Source organism: Lagopus leucura, unplaced genomic scaffold (assembly GCF_019238085.1).
Source record: "Lagopus leucura isolate 7727_CA_CO unplaced genomic scaffold, USGS_WTPT01 Super-Scaffold_73, whole genome shotgun sequence".
Taxonomy (NCBI): domain Eukaryota; kingdom Metazoa; phylum Chordata; class Aves; order Galliformes; family Phasianidae; genus Lagopus; species Lagopus leucura.
This window is the reverse complement of record NW_024962252.1, coordinates 78,503,189-78,523,740: the sequence shown is the minus strand read 5'-3', so window position 1 is coordinate 78,523,740 and position 20,552 is coordinate 78,503,189. Positions and strand designations below refer to the sequence as shown.

Below are 20,552 nucleotides of genomic sequence, written 5' to 3'. Positions count from 1 at the left end.
TATACAATCTATACACTGTCATCTATACAACTGACATGCTGCACTTAAGATAAGTTAGAGAGGAAATAGGGCTTAAAATGACACAGAAGAGCATGTTTTAGGTTGGTCATTGGTGGACCTAACATATCATAGAGACCAATATTGCTAATACTTTAACACAGTAAAAGAGTTAGAAGAGCACCGATGAAAATCCACTGATGAAGCCAAAGTCTGAATTGTCAGTAGAGAGAGAAGATTAAAACACTAAGAAACAAAATTCAGATATCTTTGGTGACTGGAATAACAAAGACAACATGAAATGAATGACAGAAACACTACATACATGACAACTAATTTAAAAATGTATTATGATTTAGAATTCATCATCAGGAAATAGTAAAAGGATCCAAGTTTGTATCACTTGGTATCTCAGATCCCTCATCAAAAACAGAAACAAAAAGGGCAGATGTGGTTCCATAACACATCAGTACTTGATGTAGTCACTATAGGCAAAGAAGTAATAATGCCACTCCGCAACAATCAAGTAGGACATAACATGGAATACATCAGAGCCAACTTCCAGCTAAGTGAGACACTTAAAAAAGCTGCTCATGTGACCAAGGGAATAGAAAACAAATTTTCCAAGAGGAGATTTAAAGCTTGTTTTGTCTGGCAAAATTAACACAGAAGAGATATATGACTGACATCCATGAATACATCAAGGAAAGCATCAAGAGAGAAAATAATTATTTAAAATAAAGAACAACGCTGGCATAAGAACAGATGAGTATTAAATGACCATGAATATGCTTCAAGTTAAGTTTCTAACCAGAAAAGCTGCAAAATTCTTGATAAGTTTTACTCTGGAAGAGGGCATTCCCAGAGCCTTCCTGCAGCAATAGTAGAAAAACGCAAGCTGTTTCTGTGATGAGACCTGATCAGTTCATGAAAGAAACTGTATAGCAAGCTTATTTATTCAAAGAACTCAGTAATTGTGCCAGGAGAATTCTAACTGTCCTGTGTTCCTATGGTTTTGCGACACATTCATCCCTATGGAAATTCTATCCCTTGCTCAAGCATGCAGTTTAACTGCTACTGAGCTATTTTTTTTCTCAAAACTCACCCTTCACGTCTTCAGACATGCTAAGACCATATGCAAGCAGATTCCAAAACATCACACTAGATGAGCATGGAAACATTTCTATAACTTCCTTACAGAAGTTCCAGATACTCAGCCATCACCATTAGAATCTTGCTTCTATTAGACACTTTTTTTTTTTAAAAAAGAAAATTGAAGTCCACAGTGTGTTTCTGAACAAGCAGCTCACACCTTCTAAAACATCAAAACCAAAAAAGCCTCAAAAAGAATTGTGCTAGCAGAATATTAAATTTAAAGTCATCTAAGATGACTCCATTATGGTGAGCTCAAGAAGATAATCTGTAAATTCCAGGGCAAGCACCATAACAGCCGTTTGGGAAAAGAGCATGTATGTTACTAAAAGACTCTAAATTTGTCACATTTCAGAATCTCAAGTCCAGAAAAAAAGTAACTGATACTGAAAACAACCTAAAGATACTTGTCTGTAAATGCAGAGAGAATCCATGAGTCTGATGAGCATTTAAATAGATTAAACTCACATTTTGACATTTGATAAAGCAATTTTAAAATTACTTTCAGAATCTGTTCCTTCTTATTTCCTAGGGAAAGTAGTTGAACTATATTTGTATTATGGCAGCAAATTTTAAATTGGACTGAAAATCATTACACAGATTCAGCTTTATTACCCAGCTTTCTCACATGGTAGCTGAAAATGTACAGCATGAATAAACAGAGCATTTGGGCTGGACTACCCAGCCCAAAAGGTAGTAATCAGTGGCTCAACATTGGCTAGTAACCAGAAGAATACTCCATGGGTCAACTGAAGCCTTTTCGTGCTTAAACACCTTTTATTAACAACTTTGTTGATGAAGTGGAAAGCATCCTCTGCAGATCTGTGGACAACAGTGAATTAAAGGGAGTAGATGAAACAACAAATAGTAAAAGTTCAGTCTAGGCAGATCTGGAGAAGCTTGAGGCTTAGGCCAACAGAAACCTCATGTAGTTCTACAAGGAGAAATACAAAGTTTTCAACCTGAGTTGAACAAACTTGAGGATCAGCAAAGGCTGAAAACCAGCTGGCTCAGTAACAGTTCCACCGCAAAGAACCTGAGGGTTATAGTAGATGCCAAACTCAGTATGAACCAATGATATGTCCTCATGGCAAACAAGGCAAACCACTTACTGGCCTACATTCATTATGACAAATGTGGCAGCAGATCAAGGGAAGTTATTATCCTCGTCTACTTGGCACATGGAATCCTCCATCCAATTTTGAGTTGCCACACGCAGAAAAGATTAGAAGACATAGGAGAGGGTCCAGCAAACAGCTGCACTGATGGACAAGGCCTAGAGGATATACCCTATGAGAATTTGAAAGAGCCAGGTTTGCTCCATCTGACAGCGAGGAGGTTCAGGGAAGGTCAAACAGCAGGTTATGACTGGCTTGAAGAATCAGAGATTACAGCCTACGTTTTCTGCAGTAGTTGTAGATAGTATAGAACGGATCAGAAATCACAAATAGCAGCTCAGAAGTTTTAAACTGTGCAACAAAAAAAATAATCCTGGATTTAGACAGGTAATGCAGTGACATAGCCACTGAAAGTTTTAAACTCAAGCAAAGTCACTGCTGTCCTAATTTGGTGCTGCTGAATCATATTTTTAATGGGAATCAAGAGGTCTCCTTCCAATCAACATTTCTACGATTCCATTTAGTTATTTTCCATTCCAGCAGCGTGACTTTAACCCTTAGTCAGATTTCTTCTAATCTTCCTGTATTGATAGGTTACATCTACCTACTGCAATTTCAGCAAATAATAGTTCCTGCTAACAACAAGATTCTTGAGATTTATCTTTTTTTTCAAAATGGCAATTTTATCATATGCTCAGGACAATGTGAACTATGTTATTTTAAATACCAGCTTAATATGAAACAAAAGCCACCATTCAAAAATCATATATAAATTATGAAAATTCTTGATTAGCACTTCCTCTGAATGACAACCAGAGACACATCACCAGTCCTAAAAGACAGATAATGGCAACAAGAAAGGTCCTTTAGTAATAAAGATTACATACATGTTTTCAGAGTTGCATTTTGGATTATTTTTCTTTAGGGAACATATCTCAGACTTAAACTTCTGAAATCCCACCATTTCTCAGAACAAGGTACTTCCAAACAACCTTTTCACACGACTAAGAGAATTTCAGGTCTCCCACAGCAGAAAAAATGGCCACGTGATTTTGGATGGAGGTATGGAGAGACACAGTGAAGCCTGGCAAAAGTCATTCTAAAAAGTTGGTGCAACATATCAACTAATAACCCCAACAGCAATAATGCCAAATGTTACTGTGTACTTGTTTTTCTAAACCTAACATGATGCACAACACCTCTTTTAGCAAGTGTGCCGAATTTCCTATAGCCTCATTTTAGTAAACACAAAACACAATTCCAATTTCTTTTTTACACTATGAAAAACACTGTGACGTGGATAGAAGAATCTTTATAAAGACGTGGGGTTTGTTCCTTCAATGGAGACGTGACCACTATGCACCTACAATAACTCTAACATTTCTTTTGTTAAAGAACTAGAAAATACTTAAACTATTTTGCTTACCGCTCTGGGGTTCAAGATCACTGACATGAAAAAAAACATTCTTTTACACTACAGAACCCTAAGATAAATACTTAAAAATAACCAAGAATATGCCACTATATCTTGGTTTTCATTTTCCTCCAGATAGAAGTGCTAGAATAAACATTCTTACTAGTTTACGTTGCTGTGTTTTTATGAGTTTAATAACTGAACTATCAATCAAACTCTATATAAATACAGTAGTTAAATACCTTCTGCTTCAGAAGCACCTTTATTTACAAGAGAGCTAGCCAAGATTTCCAAAGGTCTGCATGGTCTGGTGTGCTTTGATCTCTTTCAAGTACAAGTTTTTTTATGCCTCTTGTTTTGCTATTTATTATATCCTTTGTGAAATCAGGTATGGAAAAAGGCACCTGTGCAGAACAAATACTTCAGGAAAAGTGTGACTGAGAGGAATAATTATGAAACACGGTTTACTAAAACACCAAGCAGAAGCTTTTTCTAATGGCACTATTGTTGCTGTACTAGCAAGAGAAGTAAATGCATAATGAGCTGGCAATAAAAATAGAGAAACATAACCAAAAACCAGTATCACATATATAACCTGGTATCTATATCAGCATATTAATTAACACCAAATGTAGATATACATGCATACATATACATAAACAGTTAAAAAGAGAACATATTAAGTATGTTAAACAATTTAAGAATTATTTTCCTAAAAACACGTATGGTATTCCCATGAGTATGCAAAGGTGTTTCATATAAATGCATAAAATTAAGTTATCTCTAGAAAGCCTCCAATAATTCTCCTCAATTACTTACTATGCAACTATTATCTTTAATCTCTTGCCACAGACTTAGCATTGTAAATTTTGCCTCCAAACAGCCCACACTATACCTTTCTAATTTGTGAAGAATAGCTGCTTATCACTAAGCGTGGTAAAGTTCATGAATACGTGGTGTGTACATTATGTAAAGAACAAAACAGAACAATTGTATCAATTCATATTAATCATTTTTTTTTTTAATCACTACAATAAAACTACAGTATCTACTCATGCAGTTAGTCTTAATTAAAACATTAATTTTTGTTTCACTGAACACAATTCATTCACTTGTTAGAAACAAACATTAAGCCTCTATTCTGTTTAAAATGGCTTGAAATTACTTCAGGGCAGCACATGTATTTTTAGGATATTTCACTTTGGACGAACTTTCATACGCATTGCTTTACTACATTTATTTCTCTATTTACTGGCTCTAACTTGAGACAGTCCACAATGAAGTTTCTTTTTGTTCAAGTGAGCGTGGATACACATTTGCAAGTAGACAATACTTTGTATTTGAGTGGTAAAGATTTGAAACAGGTTTGTGTTAATAGGGAAATCTTGAAGTAAAAAGGGTTCTTCAGATTTCAGACATGTCTCGTGCTTCTCAAATAAACAGAAGTTATATAAGCGTACCTTCAACCTCAAGGAGAACACTCATTTTTGTCCGATACAAGGAATTTTGGATAGTTTTAGATTAGGGATGCGAAACAAACAGAAAAACTGAAATAATAGTGAGCAGGAGGAGAGGGTCAGTGACATGACATTTGTTTTGGAGGTTGTTCTCAATTTGTATCTGTTTCTGAACGTTTTCATAAATTTTATCTTAAATTTACAAATTAATAGCAATTAATAATCATTCCTATTACAAAAGCACTTCAGTGCAGTAAGCCTGTGTCTAAATAAGCCTATTGTTATTGAACTATTCGTCTTAAATGTCATAATGGTTATCTGATTCAGTCTGAACTTTTGCATGTTTGCTCTGAGATCAAGTCTTCTAAATCTGTCAAAGTCAATACAAAAGAGCCTGAGCATGAAAAATAAAAAAGCTATGGGCCTATTTTTGGCAGATAGAAAAGGGAGGTTTTTGTGGTGGTGTTTTTTTTTTTTTTTTTTTTTTTAAAAAAAAAAAAAAGGAAAAACAGCTCCCTCTCAAGACAATCTTCTGCACCAAATCCTTAATAACTACTTTGCAAGTACCCACTCGAACAACTAAAGTGGCAAAAGAGAGGACAGGCTGCAAAGTGTGACACTGAAGGAGTTGGACGAAAAGTAAGAATCGGGGTACTTAATTTGCTCAGACATCTCTTGACATCTCCATCACTGATCCCATATTCTAGCTGCATGGAAGAAGCACTAATGAGATCCAAGATAAAGCAATCCCAACCCTTCCCTCTGCAGCACTCAGTCCAAGAGGCACACACAGAGCTCACTGTTGTGAATCAAGTCATACTTTCACCTCTAATGAAACTCTTGGAAGGGTTATCTCATTTTACAACACCAGAGTGCCATTACAGCACACTGACCACATTTGTGTCATCAAAGTTTCTTCCCATTTATCACAAATGACTGCAGGACACTACACTGCAGGTATACAAGAACCCACCCCAGAAATCTTGCCAGACCTCAGGGTGATGCATAGCAAATGTTTAACAAGGTTGCCACAAGATGGACTTTTCAGCTGTGAAGCTGGAAATACTGAAGTATTAGCCTGTCAGATGTGGAACATTCAAGAGGAACCATGAACTTCTGGATGTTTTATGTACTTCAAGCTACAATTCTGAAGTGGCTTAGTGAAAAGGAAAATAATACCAGATTAATTTAATTTAGGGATAACAGCAGGAAAAGAGAGGATTACCATAGAATGTTCAATTTTCAATGTTTTCCTCTAAATCTTCAGAGCATAAAACAGGATAGTTTCTGGTCTTAAGAAACTTTATGTTAAGGAACAAGTACATGTCAATTTATGAGAAAACAGCAGTGATTTTAAAAGCTACTTTGGTTCTACTTCGTGCAACTGCTTACTGAGAAGTGCTGAAGACTGAACTTGCAATTAAAAACAAAGAAAGTAGAAGGCAGTATTGCATACTGACCGCCTCACAGCCAATAGTGCAGCTTCAAAACCTATTCACATCTACATAGTTTTCATCCATCTTATTGTAATTAGAAATATAACTTCCCCTTTTTCAAGTGCTTGAAGTTATTAATAATCATCAACATTTACTGACTGTTAGCAGAGACTTACAGTTCTTTATATCTAGCTCAGTATCAGCAACATAGCAGTATTCATACTCATTTTCCTACCAGCATGAATATCTCATCAACATAAAATGCACATTGATGATTTCTAAGTATTTTACTGAATACGTATTTTCCCTTCATTGAAACCTAAATAAGTAAGATTCTTTTTCCTCATAAAAAATGAAAATTATATTTATATCAGTTACTTTGCTTAAAAACCATGAGTTTGTGTTGTACCATTTCAGTCTGGCTTACAACAGAGCTTTTTAATCAAAGACTTGAAGCTTTTCTTTATGGGAACCTCCTCCACCAAGGTCAGAAGCCAAGGGAAATCCTCCCCTTGCTCTTCCTTTTCATCTCATCTTTTGAAGCCATTGGTTATTCTTTCTGAGGACTTTGCTACATCCATATTCCAACTTCAGTTTTCAGATAAGCCAGGACAATCCCTTTTTATTGCTCTAAAGCTCTGAAGCTTTACATCACAAACAGCAAATTTGACACAATTTCTGATAGTGCCCCCATCCTTGAAATAAATAAAGCCAGAAATACAAGCTATTTAATAAGAAGAGTCTTGTTGAATAACAAGCACTAGCATCTTTAATTAGCACTGGACTACAGACCAGAAATACCTATGATAGACACAGGTGCCTGTGTGTATGTGTGTTAATTTTTTTTGATGTAGTCTTTGTCAGATAGACCCCAGAAGAAATCTCTTGGTCTCTAACATTCTTTTCACTAGAAAGAAAATGCTCAATCCATACAGTTGCATGGATCACTGTAAAGAGTCTTCACACAATCTCGTTTACTTGTAGGAGCTGCATGTAGTTGCTATTTTTCAAGTACACATTTTTCAACTCATTATTTCTTTACCCATGCTAAAATTAAAGAGACATCAATATTTAAATGAAATCAGGATATGACTGCATCTCCTGTGTCATGATGCAAAGCAGTCCCTTCAAATTTCCAGTGAACCATTAAGAGTGAAGTTTGGCATCAGCACAGAATTCTCCTTAAGAAATCCCCCTTCTTTGCTACCCCAGTTTTACAGTCCCAGCAGTGCCAATACAGCCGTTGATGCAAATGCATGCATGAACCCTCAGTGTTGCCCCACTACCCATGAAACCAGCACAACTAAGCAGAAATCACGATATACAGTTGGTAGGTTCTTCAACTCATCTCCTCTAAGCTATCATAGGATTGCTTTTGTCCTCAGACTCTTCTGGCTGACCTTCCTTGCACCCATTCAATGACCAGAAAGCCCAGGTCAGCATGCCTTTTCCTACCTCTGCTCTCCAGTAGCGACAACCACTGCACATGCTGTCTAAATTCCTGCAAGCAGACACAGAAATCCCCTTTCTATCAATGAGATGGGGGACTCTTTCACACAGTTTTCTGTTACAAATGGTCAAAACGATACCAGAAATTTTTGAGAGGAAAGATAAAGGGAAGCAAAAGAAAATGGAAAGAGAAGCCATTCTTTCATACATGCTTGGAAAAACAAACTACATCACCTTACTGATCAGGCACTGGTTATAGTTCACTAAATCCAATGCTTCAGAACTGATCCAGACCATCAAATAATGGACAGGCACCACACTATGACTACATAAACATCCTGGCTGCACAGCAATTATAACACACAATTAACACAAATAGGGAATGGAATATGATATCAGAAAACTAAAGGCGGTAGAAGATATGGATAGGCCTGTAACTTTTGCATGAAGGATGTATGTGAATTCTTAGTGGACATAAAACAAAAAATATAAGAAAATATCAAAATTATAAAACAAAGTATAGCAATGTTGCACAGAACTACAATTAAATTGCCAGTATTTTTCTGACAGTTTTTTTTTTTTCCCTTTTTTTTTTTTTTGACAGAACAGCCAATCAATAAGCTACCTCCCTGCTGACACAGCACAGAAAGATTTAAATCCTTAATCTAAAATAAGGCTGGCAAACTGGAAACAAGGTCCTGATGGCTGCTACAGGGCTTTAGTCTCTGTCCACAGACAAGATTCCCCTTAATGTTAGCAGAATATCCTGTCAGCGACGCAGCAAGCACCTCACAAACAAATGATTTTCACACAAACTCTCATAGATACAAGTTGCTGAAATAATAGTTCTTTTGAAGTAAACTGCCAGATATAAAGTGAAAAAAAAAAATCAATTTAATATATGAATCCTGTTTTGGCAAAACACTAAACAAAACAAGATTAGAGCTCCCAAAGAAAAGCGGCCAAGTGCAGATGAACCCTGGAGATGTGGCTGAGCAGCTGTGCAGCAGCGGTGACACCTGCTGGTACTGAGAGACAAACCTTTACCTGTACGCACACTAGCTTCAATCCATGGGCTGGTCTAAGAGGAAGAAGCATTATAAACAAAATAGCAAACAATCTCTGCACCGTTTTCCTTTTAAACTAATACCTCAAGAGAGGAAGGTAAGAGTCATAACTATGTTGCAGGTCCTGAGATTGCCTCTATTTTCATACCTCTTGACTCTCACTGACCCATTTTTAGAAGTATTTTCCCATTCGTTGTTCTGTGGTATTGACCACTATATAAGGGAACAGTATAAATGACTACATACAAAGTTCAATGAAAAAGTGAAAAATGAAAGGAGGAAGGGAAAGAACCAGTCCAGCTTTAACACCTTTTGTTCAAGCTGATTACAAACAAATTACTGTAAACAAGAAGGTTCTGAGAAGCAAGCTGACAGGGCCAGTTATATTTAAAACAAAACAAAACCAACCAAAAACCTAACAACATTGTTTTTAATGACTTCATATACAGACATTAACTTTCATTTATTTTGGTATTTCCCCAACTCAAACGCCATTACCTTTTGCAACTTCACAAACAGAAATCTCAGATTACACATCTCACCACACTGTCTATATTTGAAAAGTCAGTCTGCCCTCACACTGCAGAGGTTAGTGGTTAAGTTTTTCACTAGGATACAAATTTATAAAAGTTGAAGTTCATATAACTGTTAGTGAGTGCTCAGTACAGAAATTTTTAAAAAATCATGTTTTGTTACAGGAATGAAGTGAAAAGGCAAGAAGTGAGAAACATTTGTTGTTACTCTACTTGATTTTCAGGAGGCATGGGACAGAATTCCTGATTTAAGTGAGAAGAGATTTGAGCATAAGACAAAGTGGAGTTTATTTCAGGCAGTATCACGGATGACATTTCATATCACTTTTGGGACAGAGTTCTCTTACAAGGGAAATCTCCTTGCAGTGTCACAGCCATATTTCTTCCTCACATTCATACACCTGGAATTCATTAGGTAAGAATTTCAAAGAGCTAAAATAGCACCACCACAAAGATTGCTATCATCCCAGCACGTTTAGTTTCTCATAATGGGCATGATAATTACATTAGCTATATAGATCACTGTATAATGAATAGAAATGAATGGAAAACTTCAAAGGTAATTCATAACATTTCTCTCCTCTCAGAAATCTCATATCTTGCCCATTATTTGAAAATCCATTAGGCATTTCTGAAACGGTTACCATAATAACCATAGTGTGACCACTCCATGGCCCCACAGACTTATCCAAGAGTATTTTTAAATGAGTTGATTGTCTGTGGTTATTTCTGCATTCCTCCCAGAGCAGGAGCCTTAACTACAGAGTATGGACATGCTTCATTTGTGGCAGAAGCTGTAGAGGGGCATTGAAGGCCAAAGAAAACATGGGAGTGGGAAAACACCCACTTACAAAAGCAGGTTCTGACTTTTTGCTTGTGGACTAACAGTTGCTAAGAGAAATAGAAATGTAGCCACTGGGGAGTTTTAGAGTAAGAGGAGAATTGAGTTTACATAAGACACAGTGGAGGATCTGGAGGCCAACAGTATGGGAATACAGGGAATGCCCTGGAAAACCAGCAGCTTTGCAAGCTCTCATTTTTGGACCTTATGAGGAAAAAGACATAAAGGAGGGACAGAGTGTTCTAGTGTAAAGTGTCTAAAGGTAAAAATCTCAAATTAGTGAGGTTAAGTCCAGGCCTACTTTACAGATAAGGGAAGGCACAAGTGACCATTGTTCCCTTAATCTCTCTCTTTCTGCTGTCAAGAACCAGAGGCCCTATTTTTGACCTCAAGACACTGCACACTTGGAAGAGCCACAGGAACTCACACCTGAGCAACATTCCCTCCTAGCAAAATCACATGTGAGTGCAAATTAACTCTCAGCACTCAATAGCAGGTATTTTTGGCCTAAGAGTTTATTTCTTGGCAGTACAGTTTAAGCAAACCTAGATTTTTTTTTTTTAACATCATGATGCAAATACATCCATAAAGCAAGCAACATTTTTGAATTGTTTTTGGCTAAGATCACGTTCTGCAAACTTAATATTGGTAGCAAGTGAAGCTTACCTATTTTTTTTGGAATTTTCATCTTTCCCTCTTTTAACTCCAAAAATCCTTGTAATCAGAGCACTAAAAAGAAGCGTAGATGAATTTCTTACCTAAGACAAAAAGAACACAAAATTAAAAAAAAAAAAAACCTTTGAATTGTACAAGTATTTTTTTAATACAATCACCAATGTACAGTTGAAAAAAAAGCCAGCTGAATGAAGGACACTACATGCCTACTGTTCAGAGGTCAACAAATAGGAACAAGTATTTAATAACAACTTTCCTCTTTATCAAAATGGCACTACCAGGAAATCAGATTTTGGACATGTATATCTTTAACAAAGGGGTTGCACCAAGGTTTTTATTGGATAAAAGGATTCCCCTCCCTTATTCTCATGGCAGATTGCAAAATGTTCAGCTATCTCAGAATCTCTTATTAAAAATCAAAATAACAGCAAGAATGAATGAAAATAGACTTCTTACTAGCTAAACATGCTGACTTAAAATACAACAGCCAGGTATATTATTACATCTAAGATAACCTTTGTCCCTACTTTTTGTGAATATCAGCACTTCACATTGAAATAAAAAAATAAAATGAAACCCAAAACAGAGCAGAACTACATCTTCTTTGCAGGTCTGTAATATTATTCATCAAACCTTAAAATACTTCATCATGTAACATTCTAGCAATTGCGGTACTTGGTAACAAGTGGTACCAAAGCTTCCTGGAAACGTATCACTACCTATACTGTCACATTTGAGAAGCAAAATTAAGAGCTAACTTACTGCCCAGATAGGTGATGTGAAACCTAGAATTGCTGCTTGTATTCCATCTGCAACATAAGGCATAACGTTTTCACCTAAACGTGCATCTCTGAACAGTGCCCGTAGGATATTTAAAGCATGAACCTGTGGAGGTAAGAGAAATAAAGGAAAACAATATAAATCCAACAAAAAACTTCTCAAATCAAATGTGTTAATTACCCCAATGAACACAGCAAACATGAAACAAAAACAACCAGTGTGCCGATTTACAGCATTTCATTTCCATACCAAATGTAAGAACGCTGCTGTTGAAATAATAGATTAAAACGCTACAGAAGGAAACACTGATAAAAACATCTATGGTTTAAAAATATATTTGTCTAATAAATACAGTCCAGGAGTTATGACAGAAGGCCAGCATTTTCTTCTTAGCTTATCCTGGCTGCAAAAATAACTTTCAAAGACAAGAATCATCTTGTCCAATATTCTTGACATTCAGTAGATACTGTGAGAAAAAATAAACCACAACTCACAGGAGGACAACATTAAGCTAAAACTGACAGCCAGGCTTGCATCACCATATGGAGCATTTTGAGATATTTCTTTACACTGGGGAAGGTGGCAATCTGTGTAGCTTCACAGACTTTGACAAAGATACATAAACTTATGCCAGCAGAGGCATTAGAACATTGTTAATCTTTGCATTTTAAATGCAAGACATAGTCTGTTGATCATACATTTAAGGATTTGACAACTGCCTTTGAAGATAAAGATCTTGACTTCACAATTTTTATGCATTCTAAATGAATATATTTAAGTTTCAGAAGTTACTAATTCTGTTTAAAATCATTTTTAATATAGTATTTTACTGCATACAATATGGTTTATGCAACTCACTTATTTACTCTAAATGTAAAAAGAAAAGCTTATTTCCTTGTAAAAGTTTACTCATCTACTTGTTCACAAATATACTACAGGAAGTAAACGATCATATAAATTCAAAAGGAGCATCACTACACTTGCACTAGAAAAAAATTATGAAATTATGTTCAATCCACTGCTCAGTATCTCTTGCATTTGTAAATTCCAGAGGCTCCATAACATCTGTACGTCAGAAGGTTGTAAAATCTAGCCACAGACACTAAAGCTCAACTATCATTAACACATTGTTTCCTTAACTGTTTGAAGTAATGCAAACACTGTTTTGACATTTGCCTTCCGACACGACACCGCACTTTACCTGTGGAATTACACTTGCAGGTTCACTCAAAGGTGATGCCAAGGACATCAGTTCTTTGATTGTCATTTTCAGCAGATCCGTTTTGCCCTTCTTTGGCTCTGAAGCTAACAAAGCCTACAGAAAAGTTAAAGAAGAAGTCTGGTATTTCTAGTCGTTTTTGCTTACTACTAGCTCAGCTTCAGGTTTTATATTCACCATATCACATCCCAACTTCTGATCACACAGAAGGACTAAATATAAATTTGGAAAAGCAATTTTCACTTTTAACTGTCTTACTTCGTTCATAGCCTCCTTAGCAGTCACTGTTTCAGTAAGAAAACCACTTCTGCAGTACAGCTTTGACTCTAAAAGTTTCTTCATGTGTCACAGATGAAAACTTAAGTTTACACACAGAATCAGAGGATCCAGTATGGCAAAAGTATCTGCTATACTATACATGCTCATATTTACTGTTTTGAAAAATTTGAAAAATTTTATGGTTTAATAACAAACGTAATCATGGAGAAATGGCCTGGCCAAGGGATAAACAAACAAACAAACAAAAAAAACACAACAACAAAAAACCAGCACATTTTAAAAAGGAGAAAATAGATACAACCATCTCCAAATAGCAGCAGTTAAGCAGGTGTCAACACATCCAGCAGGGAAGAATATACTCTAATTTAGCCTTCCAGTTCAGGACTGGGATTAAAACAGTCTCTTTTTCCAACCTAGCAGCTTGTGTTGAATTTGTCTGACTTAGCACAAATGGATAACCATAACTCACTTATTTCTAATAAAAATGATTATCCATTCGTGTTTTGGGGCCCAGAGTCTGTTGACCATCAATTCAAACAAGATATTTAACAGTTCATTACATTGCATAAAAAGAACCTAATGGAAGAACTTCAAACCAAATGAAGTACAGAGGTGAGGCATATACCCAGAAGTTGTCACTGTCACTTTGTCAGCACCTTTAATAATGGAAGAAACATAAAGGCAAGGAAAAAAAAATAGTACTCATAAAATATAAAGCAGATGAGAATGAACTGAACACCAAGATTCCATAACCTGAGGACACTGAGGTTAAGCTGTAACTAGCATTTTCCCACCATTTCCTCACCCCTTAATTGGAGCTGCACCTTTGTGCTATTTTAAATAGGTTATTTAAAATGTTCATAAGCTTAAAAATTACATATTATTAAAATAGATGTGTTCAACCAAAACAAGAATAAATGTCACAGGAAGCAGATGGCAAAGAGACCACAGTGAATCTTGATTTTATGCATTAATAAAATAACCTTATTACAGTACTGTGAGAATATGCATTATTTTTTATGTTTTTATTACCTAAACACATAAGTTTATTTAAGGCTTAATTCCTTTTACTGAGTACTACAGGAACATTCAGAACTACCACCAAAGAACACCACCAGCTTTCTTTACAATAAAATTTTTGTTCAAAAATGGATTTTTTTTCAGATTAATCCTAATGTTAATTTCAAACCTTCTCATTAATTGACTAGATTAACTTTGTACTTTTCCAGAGCTGTCAAAGCAGAAGCATCTGATCTGTTTATCCAAATAAGCTCTGCCATATGGGCTTGGCAATGTAGGCCAATTGCAGACTAGGCAAATGTTTTCTGCAGTGGGATGCTGCTGCATCCACCTAGTCCTTACATTACACACAGCATTACTTTTTGCATAAAAAAATTGATTCAAATAGGTTTCTCATTCACATGTTCTCTCAACTTGCTACTGCCCACTGGATTAAAACTCCGTGGTGTGAAATGAAAAAAACAGCAAACATGAGGTCACCAAATTTATTTTGCAGACAACTTACAGATATAAAAGGGAAAGATCTTTCAACGCTGAACTTTAGAAGGCAACACACTTCTAAAACCAATGCCCTACTTCAGACCTCATCTATGCAATGTACGTACAACTAGCAAAGCCACGAGTAGGCTGTGACTGACAGAAGAGAGGTCAGACAGAAGCAGGCTGCCTCAACTTTCTCAGGGTGAACTCCGAGTGGAAAACAAGCAAGATGGATTACTCTGGCAGTGACAGTTTGCTCCCAACAGTTCCTCACATTCTTGGAACAAGCCTGAGACCATGCTCTGGTGAACGGAGCAAGTTACAAATCACACAGTTATCTTGGACCTCTATCTTAGAAAACTGTCTGAAAAGTAAAATCATGAAGATTAATATAGAAGAAAACCATCACGTCTGCTTTAAGGAAATAAGGGAATGGAAACAGTTAAGTGTTGAGACTTCAGCATCGCACCAACTGGTGCTAACTGACATTACTTCACCACAGTTAAGAGGACTTCCCTAGTTTTCTATAGTACATACCAGGCCACCATTTCACAATTCTGTGATAGTTTATTCTTATTTTAATCATCCTTCCACTGCATATGAAAGAAGGACAAACCTACATGGTAACAAAGCTTCACTTAATCTGAGAATTAATTTATGAATTTACAGGGAGTAATACAGTGGATACAGTGAACCAACAGCACAGTCTTTGGAAATGCTATCCGAATCAACATCAAGCCAAAAATCTGTGCTGTCTCAAGAGTACACAGAATTGCAAAGCTAAATAGCATCAAACATGGTTTAATTACATTTGGCTTCTTGGTTGTATAAAGGCTACCACCAAAGCCCGCAAAAAAAAAAAAAAAAAAAAAAAAAAAAAAAAAAGCATTCACTGGAAAGGACCTTTAAAATAATATGAAATAAAAACAGGTATAATATTACTTAATACCTGTATGTAAAATGGAATTCCTGCACTACGTCTGGTTGCACATAATGTAGATGAAGGATCACAAGATTTGATTTCTTCTAAAACACAGCTAAGCCACTGCTCCGGCATCTTGTGCAGACTCTCACTGTTGCATCTACGTGAAACAAACAAAACACATAAAACAAACAAATAAGAAACTAGGGCAGAGTGAAAGAATGCAATTAGTGACCTTAAGGCCTAGTTCCTAACATATTTGAACATTTTCAAGGATACACTCCGAATTTTTAAGAAATGAGACAAACATAACATGGAATTCTGCATTTTTCCAGTGCTAGTACAAATTATATTAACCTTTCTTGCTAAGTGAAACTAGAAAAAAATATTTCACTGAACTCAGCCAGATATTTCAAGGACTCAGCAAGGACTCATTCACCATTTCAACTTTCCTCTTCTGCCAAGACCTATTATCTTATTAGAGAAGAAAATGACACATACACATCTGAATGATGTGTAGAATGTAAGAAGAGGAAACTTCAACATTTTGTACTTTACTCTCTCATTTGTGACCCTTACACTAACTAGTATATACTTGTATATACTAGTATATATTGCTTTTACAACCACACAAGTAAGACTGAAACCCCTCACAGTAAGTACGTATTACACAAATACACTTGCAACTTTCCAAGCCGTAAAAGGAATAGAAAACAAAACACACTGTTCTGTTTAAAATACTAAGTCAGACAAACATTTTGTAAAGCACCTGAATTACATTCCTGTCATGAAATACTTCTCTTCTGCAGTTACAAAACTGCACACTGCCTGAAAGCAGAGGACTTCCAAGGACAAGGAAAACTCAAGTCTATCTCAGTTCCTGGTTCTGCCCAATTTAATGACATGTAATACATTCAGCATGAAAGATGAGCTCATTAATCTTACTTCAATGTTCCAAAAGGATCATTCATAGTTACATAAATTAATGGGACACTGCTATTAAAAAATTATCACACTACTCTGCCACATGATTCAGAACAGATAATAAGAATTAATCACTGAGGGCAATACAACTGCAATTATTTCAACCACGTAGGACTTGCCTAAAAATATAATCAGTAATTAAACTCACAATCAAGCAGAACGAACTTACAGTAAGGTCACAATCAAGTTTTATATGTGTTTAAAAAAAATGGAAAGTAAAGCTTAGAATGCAGCAGGTACTAATGTAAAAACCAAAATTTAGTGTAAGATCTAGATCTTCCAATCTTCTACCTCCTTCTTTACTCATATCTTATTACACCTTTCTTCCCTCAACACAAAAATTTAGGTAGGCTAAAAACTTGATACAGGATGGTAAAAACGAGGTTTTCATCCACAGTGAAACTTTCCTTCCCTTCTTTTACAAAAGAAACACAACACTAATAATGCTGAAAACAGGTCACAGACAGTGCCAGATATCTCAGCAGAAGCCACAGCAGGTTTCTGCTGTTTGGTAATTTCCTTAAGATTTTCTTCACGCGTTTCTTACACTGCTGACTGGCCTTCTCTCCATTTTCTAACAACAGCATCTCTTTAATACATTTGCCAGCATGTGAAATATTAGTCCTGAAAGTAAGAGAAATATCATGGTTCAACATGGGTCACGTCATGCAGTACAAAACCATAAAATGGTTTCTTGCTTTCCCAAGCCTGTGACAGAAGCAATGAAATGAATGTCTTCACCTGTACAACTAATGACCATTTTTCTTTTACTTTACTGCTTACAATTAGCTCCCCCTGGCTACTATAAGCTCATGCTCTTTCCCCAGCTTTTGGATACACAAACAGGATGCAGCTCTAGGATTAAGACCAAACAAAACTTCTAGTAAGCTTCTCCACAGGTCTCTGCAGCTAAACTGTACTTTACAGTTCTTTTCATTCAAGTCATCGCTTTCCACAAAACCTACTGCTTCCAACCACTGCGGCTGGTCCTACCTCCCAAGTTAAGCAGAGTTTCAGTGTTAGTTTAGTCATGCAAAGAACAGCACTCTCTTCAGTATGTTATCTTAGTATTAAAACAAACACCCCATGATACATATTCACATCTGCTGTGCTGCAGAAGAATAAAGTATAATGGAAATATTTAAAAGTCACTACGTAGCATACTGAATATTTTACAGCTAAGTAAACTGAGGGGCTTTTCCCCTTTCAGTTGTAGCATAAAGGGAAAAAAGCACACAGAAATCCAATAAACTTCAGACTCCCTTCAACTGTATTGCTTTGATCTCACCACAAGTAATCCTACCTTGTTCAGTAACCCACAAAAGTCCAAATCTAAAAAATACATATTTTTTATTTTAATGCAAAAGTGTTATTATTTTAAAGGTAAAAAAATTGGAGACTATTGACTTTGCAATGGAGGAGACTACTCCCTTGAATTTGGCAGCTATATCCTCATGGTCTGGCAAGAAGAATATTGACTCAAGAAGCAGGTGGCCTGAAATTTGAACAATAGTGAAGCTTTACAACATAAAAATGGTAGTCACAAGCTCAAATGTCATTTTCAAGAACAATTAATTTTTTTTTCTTTTGACCACATCAAGCAAACGATATTGCTAATTAAAATATTACACTGTAACTTGATACGTAAATTACTTAAGATGTATTGCAGTAAGGTATTTTTCCACAAAATTCAGACTGTCTTTCTTCTGGTTATAACAATTTCATACGTGCCCAGAACAGTTTCTGTGGTCAGTTTCAATGGGACAAAAGCCCGGCAATTCAAAGTTAAAGTTAAACCCCTCTCTCCATTTTCTCCTATCCAAAATAAATGGTGTGTTAAGAACAAGGGGTCAATCTTGGATTTGGCTTTCCTGGATGCTGGTGGTTTGTGGCATAAATTTCACATAAGGACTAGCATTTTCTACAAGGGTATATCCAGAATTCAGAGTCTCCAATCACTGTAAACTATCCTTGTCTGGGGAAAAGGGAGTTTTCTTTCACCATTTTTCTCTCTTAATAGAACCGTACTCTTTTTCCATATATGTAACATGAAGCCAGTCTCCATTATATTTCTCAGACAAATAGACAAGAGTCTAAGCTTCAGAAACACAACTATGTAATCTATCCTAGAGAAAGTCTACTTTTAAGAACAGCTCCTCTGAAATAATGAAGTCCTCCCACTTGCATCCCCTTTCCATAGCACCTGCTCTAAATAAAATAAAATTTTCAAAGTGATATAGCTGATCTGATAAAGCTGTTGTTTCTCTAGCACTAATGCCACTAACAGAAACTTGGATGACCTCAAAAATCTCAGAGATTTTAGACTATTTCCTTCACATCTCTATTAACACTTTTGCTAAGAAGTTAAAAACAATTTTAGTTCACCTCACTAGAAAGTCCATGAATTACTTTTAATGTTTCCAAGAAGCTTTCCCAGCATCCTGGAGGGAGTGGGAAGGTAAAGAGTTACAGTCACTTCATAACAACTAAATGAATCAGAACCTGAGCTTAAAACAGAGAATTTAGAATCTACTTCAGGTACCAGGAGTACCAAAGATCAGCAACTGACTGGATGAGGAGAAAAATACGCACTGATACCGGATTAAACATTTGTAACATCAAAGCAAGATTCTTACTCCATATTGTCTGCTACAATGCTTTATTTAATACTCTTCACTTCTTGTATAAGACACAAAAACTTTGGTCACTGAGTTCAGTTTAAGCTCCATTTCTTTAAAAATGATCCTCAATAAGCACACTGCATTGAATCACAGAATCACAGAATTGTAGGGGTTGGAAAGGACCTCCAGAGATCATCGAGTCCAACCCCCCTGCCAAAGCAGGTTCCCTGCAGCAGGTCGCACAGGTAGGCATCCAGGCAGGTCTTGATCATCTCCAGAGAAGGAGACTCCACCACCTCCCTGGGCAGCCTGTTCCAGTGCTCCGTCACCCTCACTGTAAAGAAGTTCTTGCACATGTTTGTGCGGAACTTCCTATGCTGCAGTTTCTGGCCGTTTCCCCTTGTCCTGTCTCCACTCACCACTGAAAAGAGTCCGGCCTCACCATTCTGCCCCCCACACCTTAGATATTTATAGACCTGGATCAGGTCCCCTCTCAGTCTTCTTTTCTCAAGGCTGAACAGACCCAGTTCACTCAGCCTTTCCTCATAGGAGAGATGCTCCAGGCCCTTCACCATCTTCGTGGCCCTCCGCTGGACTCTTTCCAAGAGATCCCTGTCTTTTTTGTACTGGGGAGCCCAGAACTGGACGCAGTACTCCAGATGAGGTCTTACCAGGGCAGAGTAGAGGGGGAGGATCACCAGAATGACATCTCTCTTCCCATACCTTCCCCAGTGCATTCTGCAACCTCAGTGAGAGAAAGCATTATAGCCATAACTATGTAGCCCTACAATTTTGAGATTTCCATGAAGTCTTTACATTCTACTTGATCTCTCAGAAAAAGCCCACCAGTTAAAATAAACACAAAACAGACAAACACCATTTATAGTAAAGAAGTAGTTAGGATATCCATATGGGTTCTGAGAGACTCTAGTTTAAAATAGATGTCAAAAGTCTTCCAGGAAAGTTTCCCTACCTACCAGTTCACTGCACCAAATAAGCATTAATAATCTCTCAGGATCAATGACAAGGAAAATCCTAAAAAAGGACTGCTTGTTTCACCGATATGAATGATGCTTACTTTGTATACTCTTTGAAAAGGTGCAGTCAC

General features: G+C 36.5%; 1 protein-coding gene across 2 annotated transcripts in view; it reads right to left on the bottom strand.

Moving 5' to 3' along the window:
* Positions 1–20,552, bottom strand: part of THADA (THADA armadillo repeat containing) — a 153,449-nt gene that overhangs the window by 105,887 nt on the left and 27,010 nt on the right. For both annotated transcript variants that reach the window (XM_042884616.1, XM_042884624.1), the window contains exons 23-26: positions 15,867–15,999; positions 13,121–13,234; positions 11,902–12,024; positions 11,131–11,222 (exon numbers count right to left, since the gene is read on the bottom strand). In XM_042884616.1, the coding sequence (XP_042740550.1) occupies positions 11,131–11,222; positions 11,902–12,024; positions 13,121–13,234; positions 15,867–15,999 (462 nt within the window). The remainder of the gene's footprint in view (positions 1–11,130; positions 11,223–11,901; positions 12,025–13,120; positions 13,235–15,866; positions 16,000–20,552) is intronic.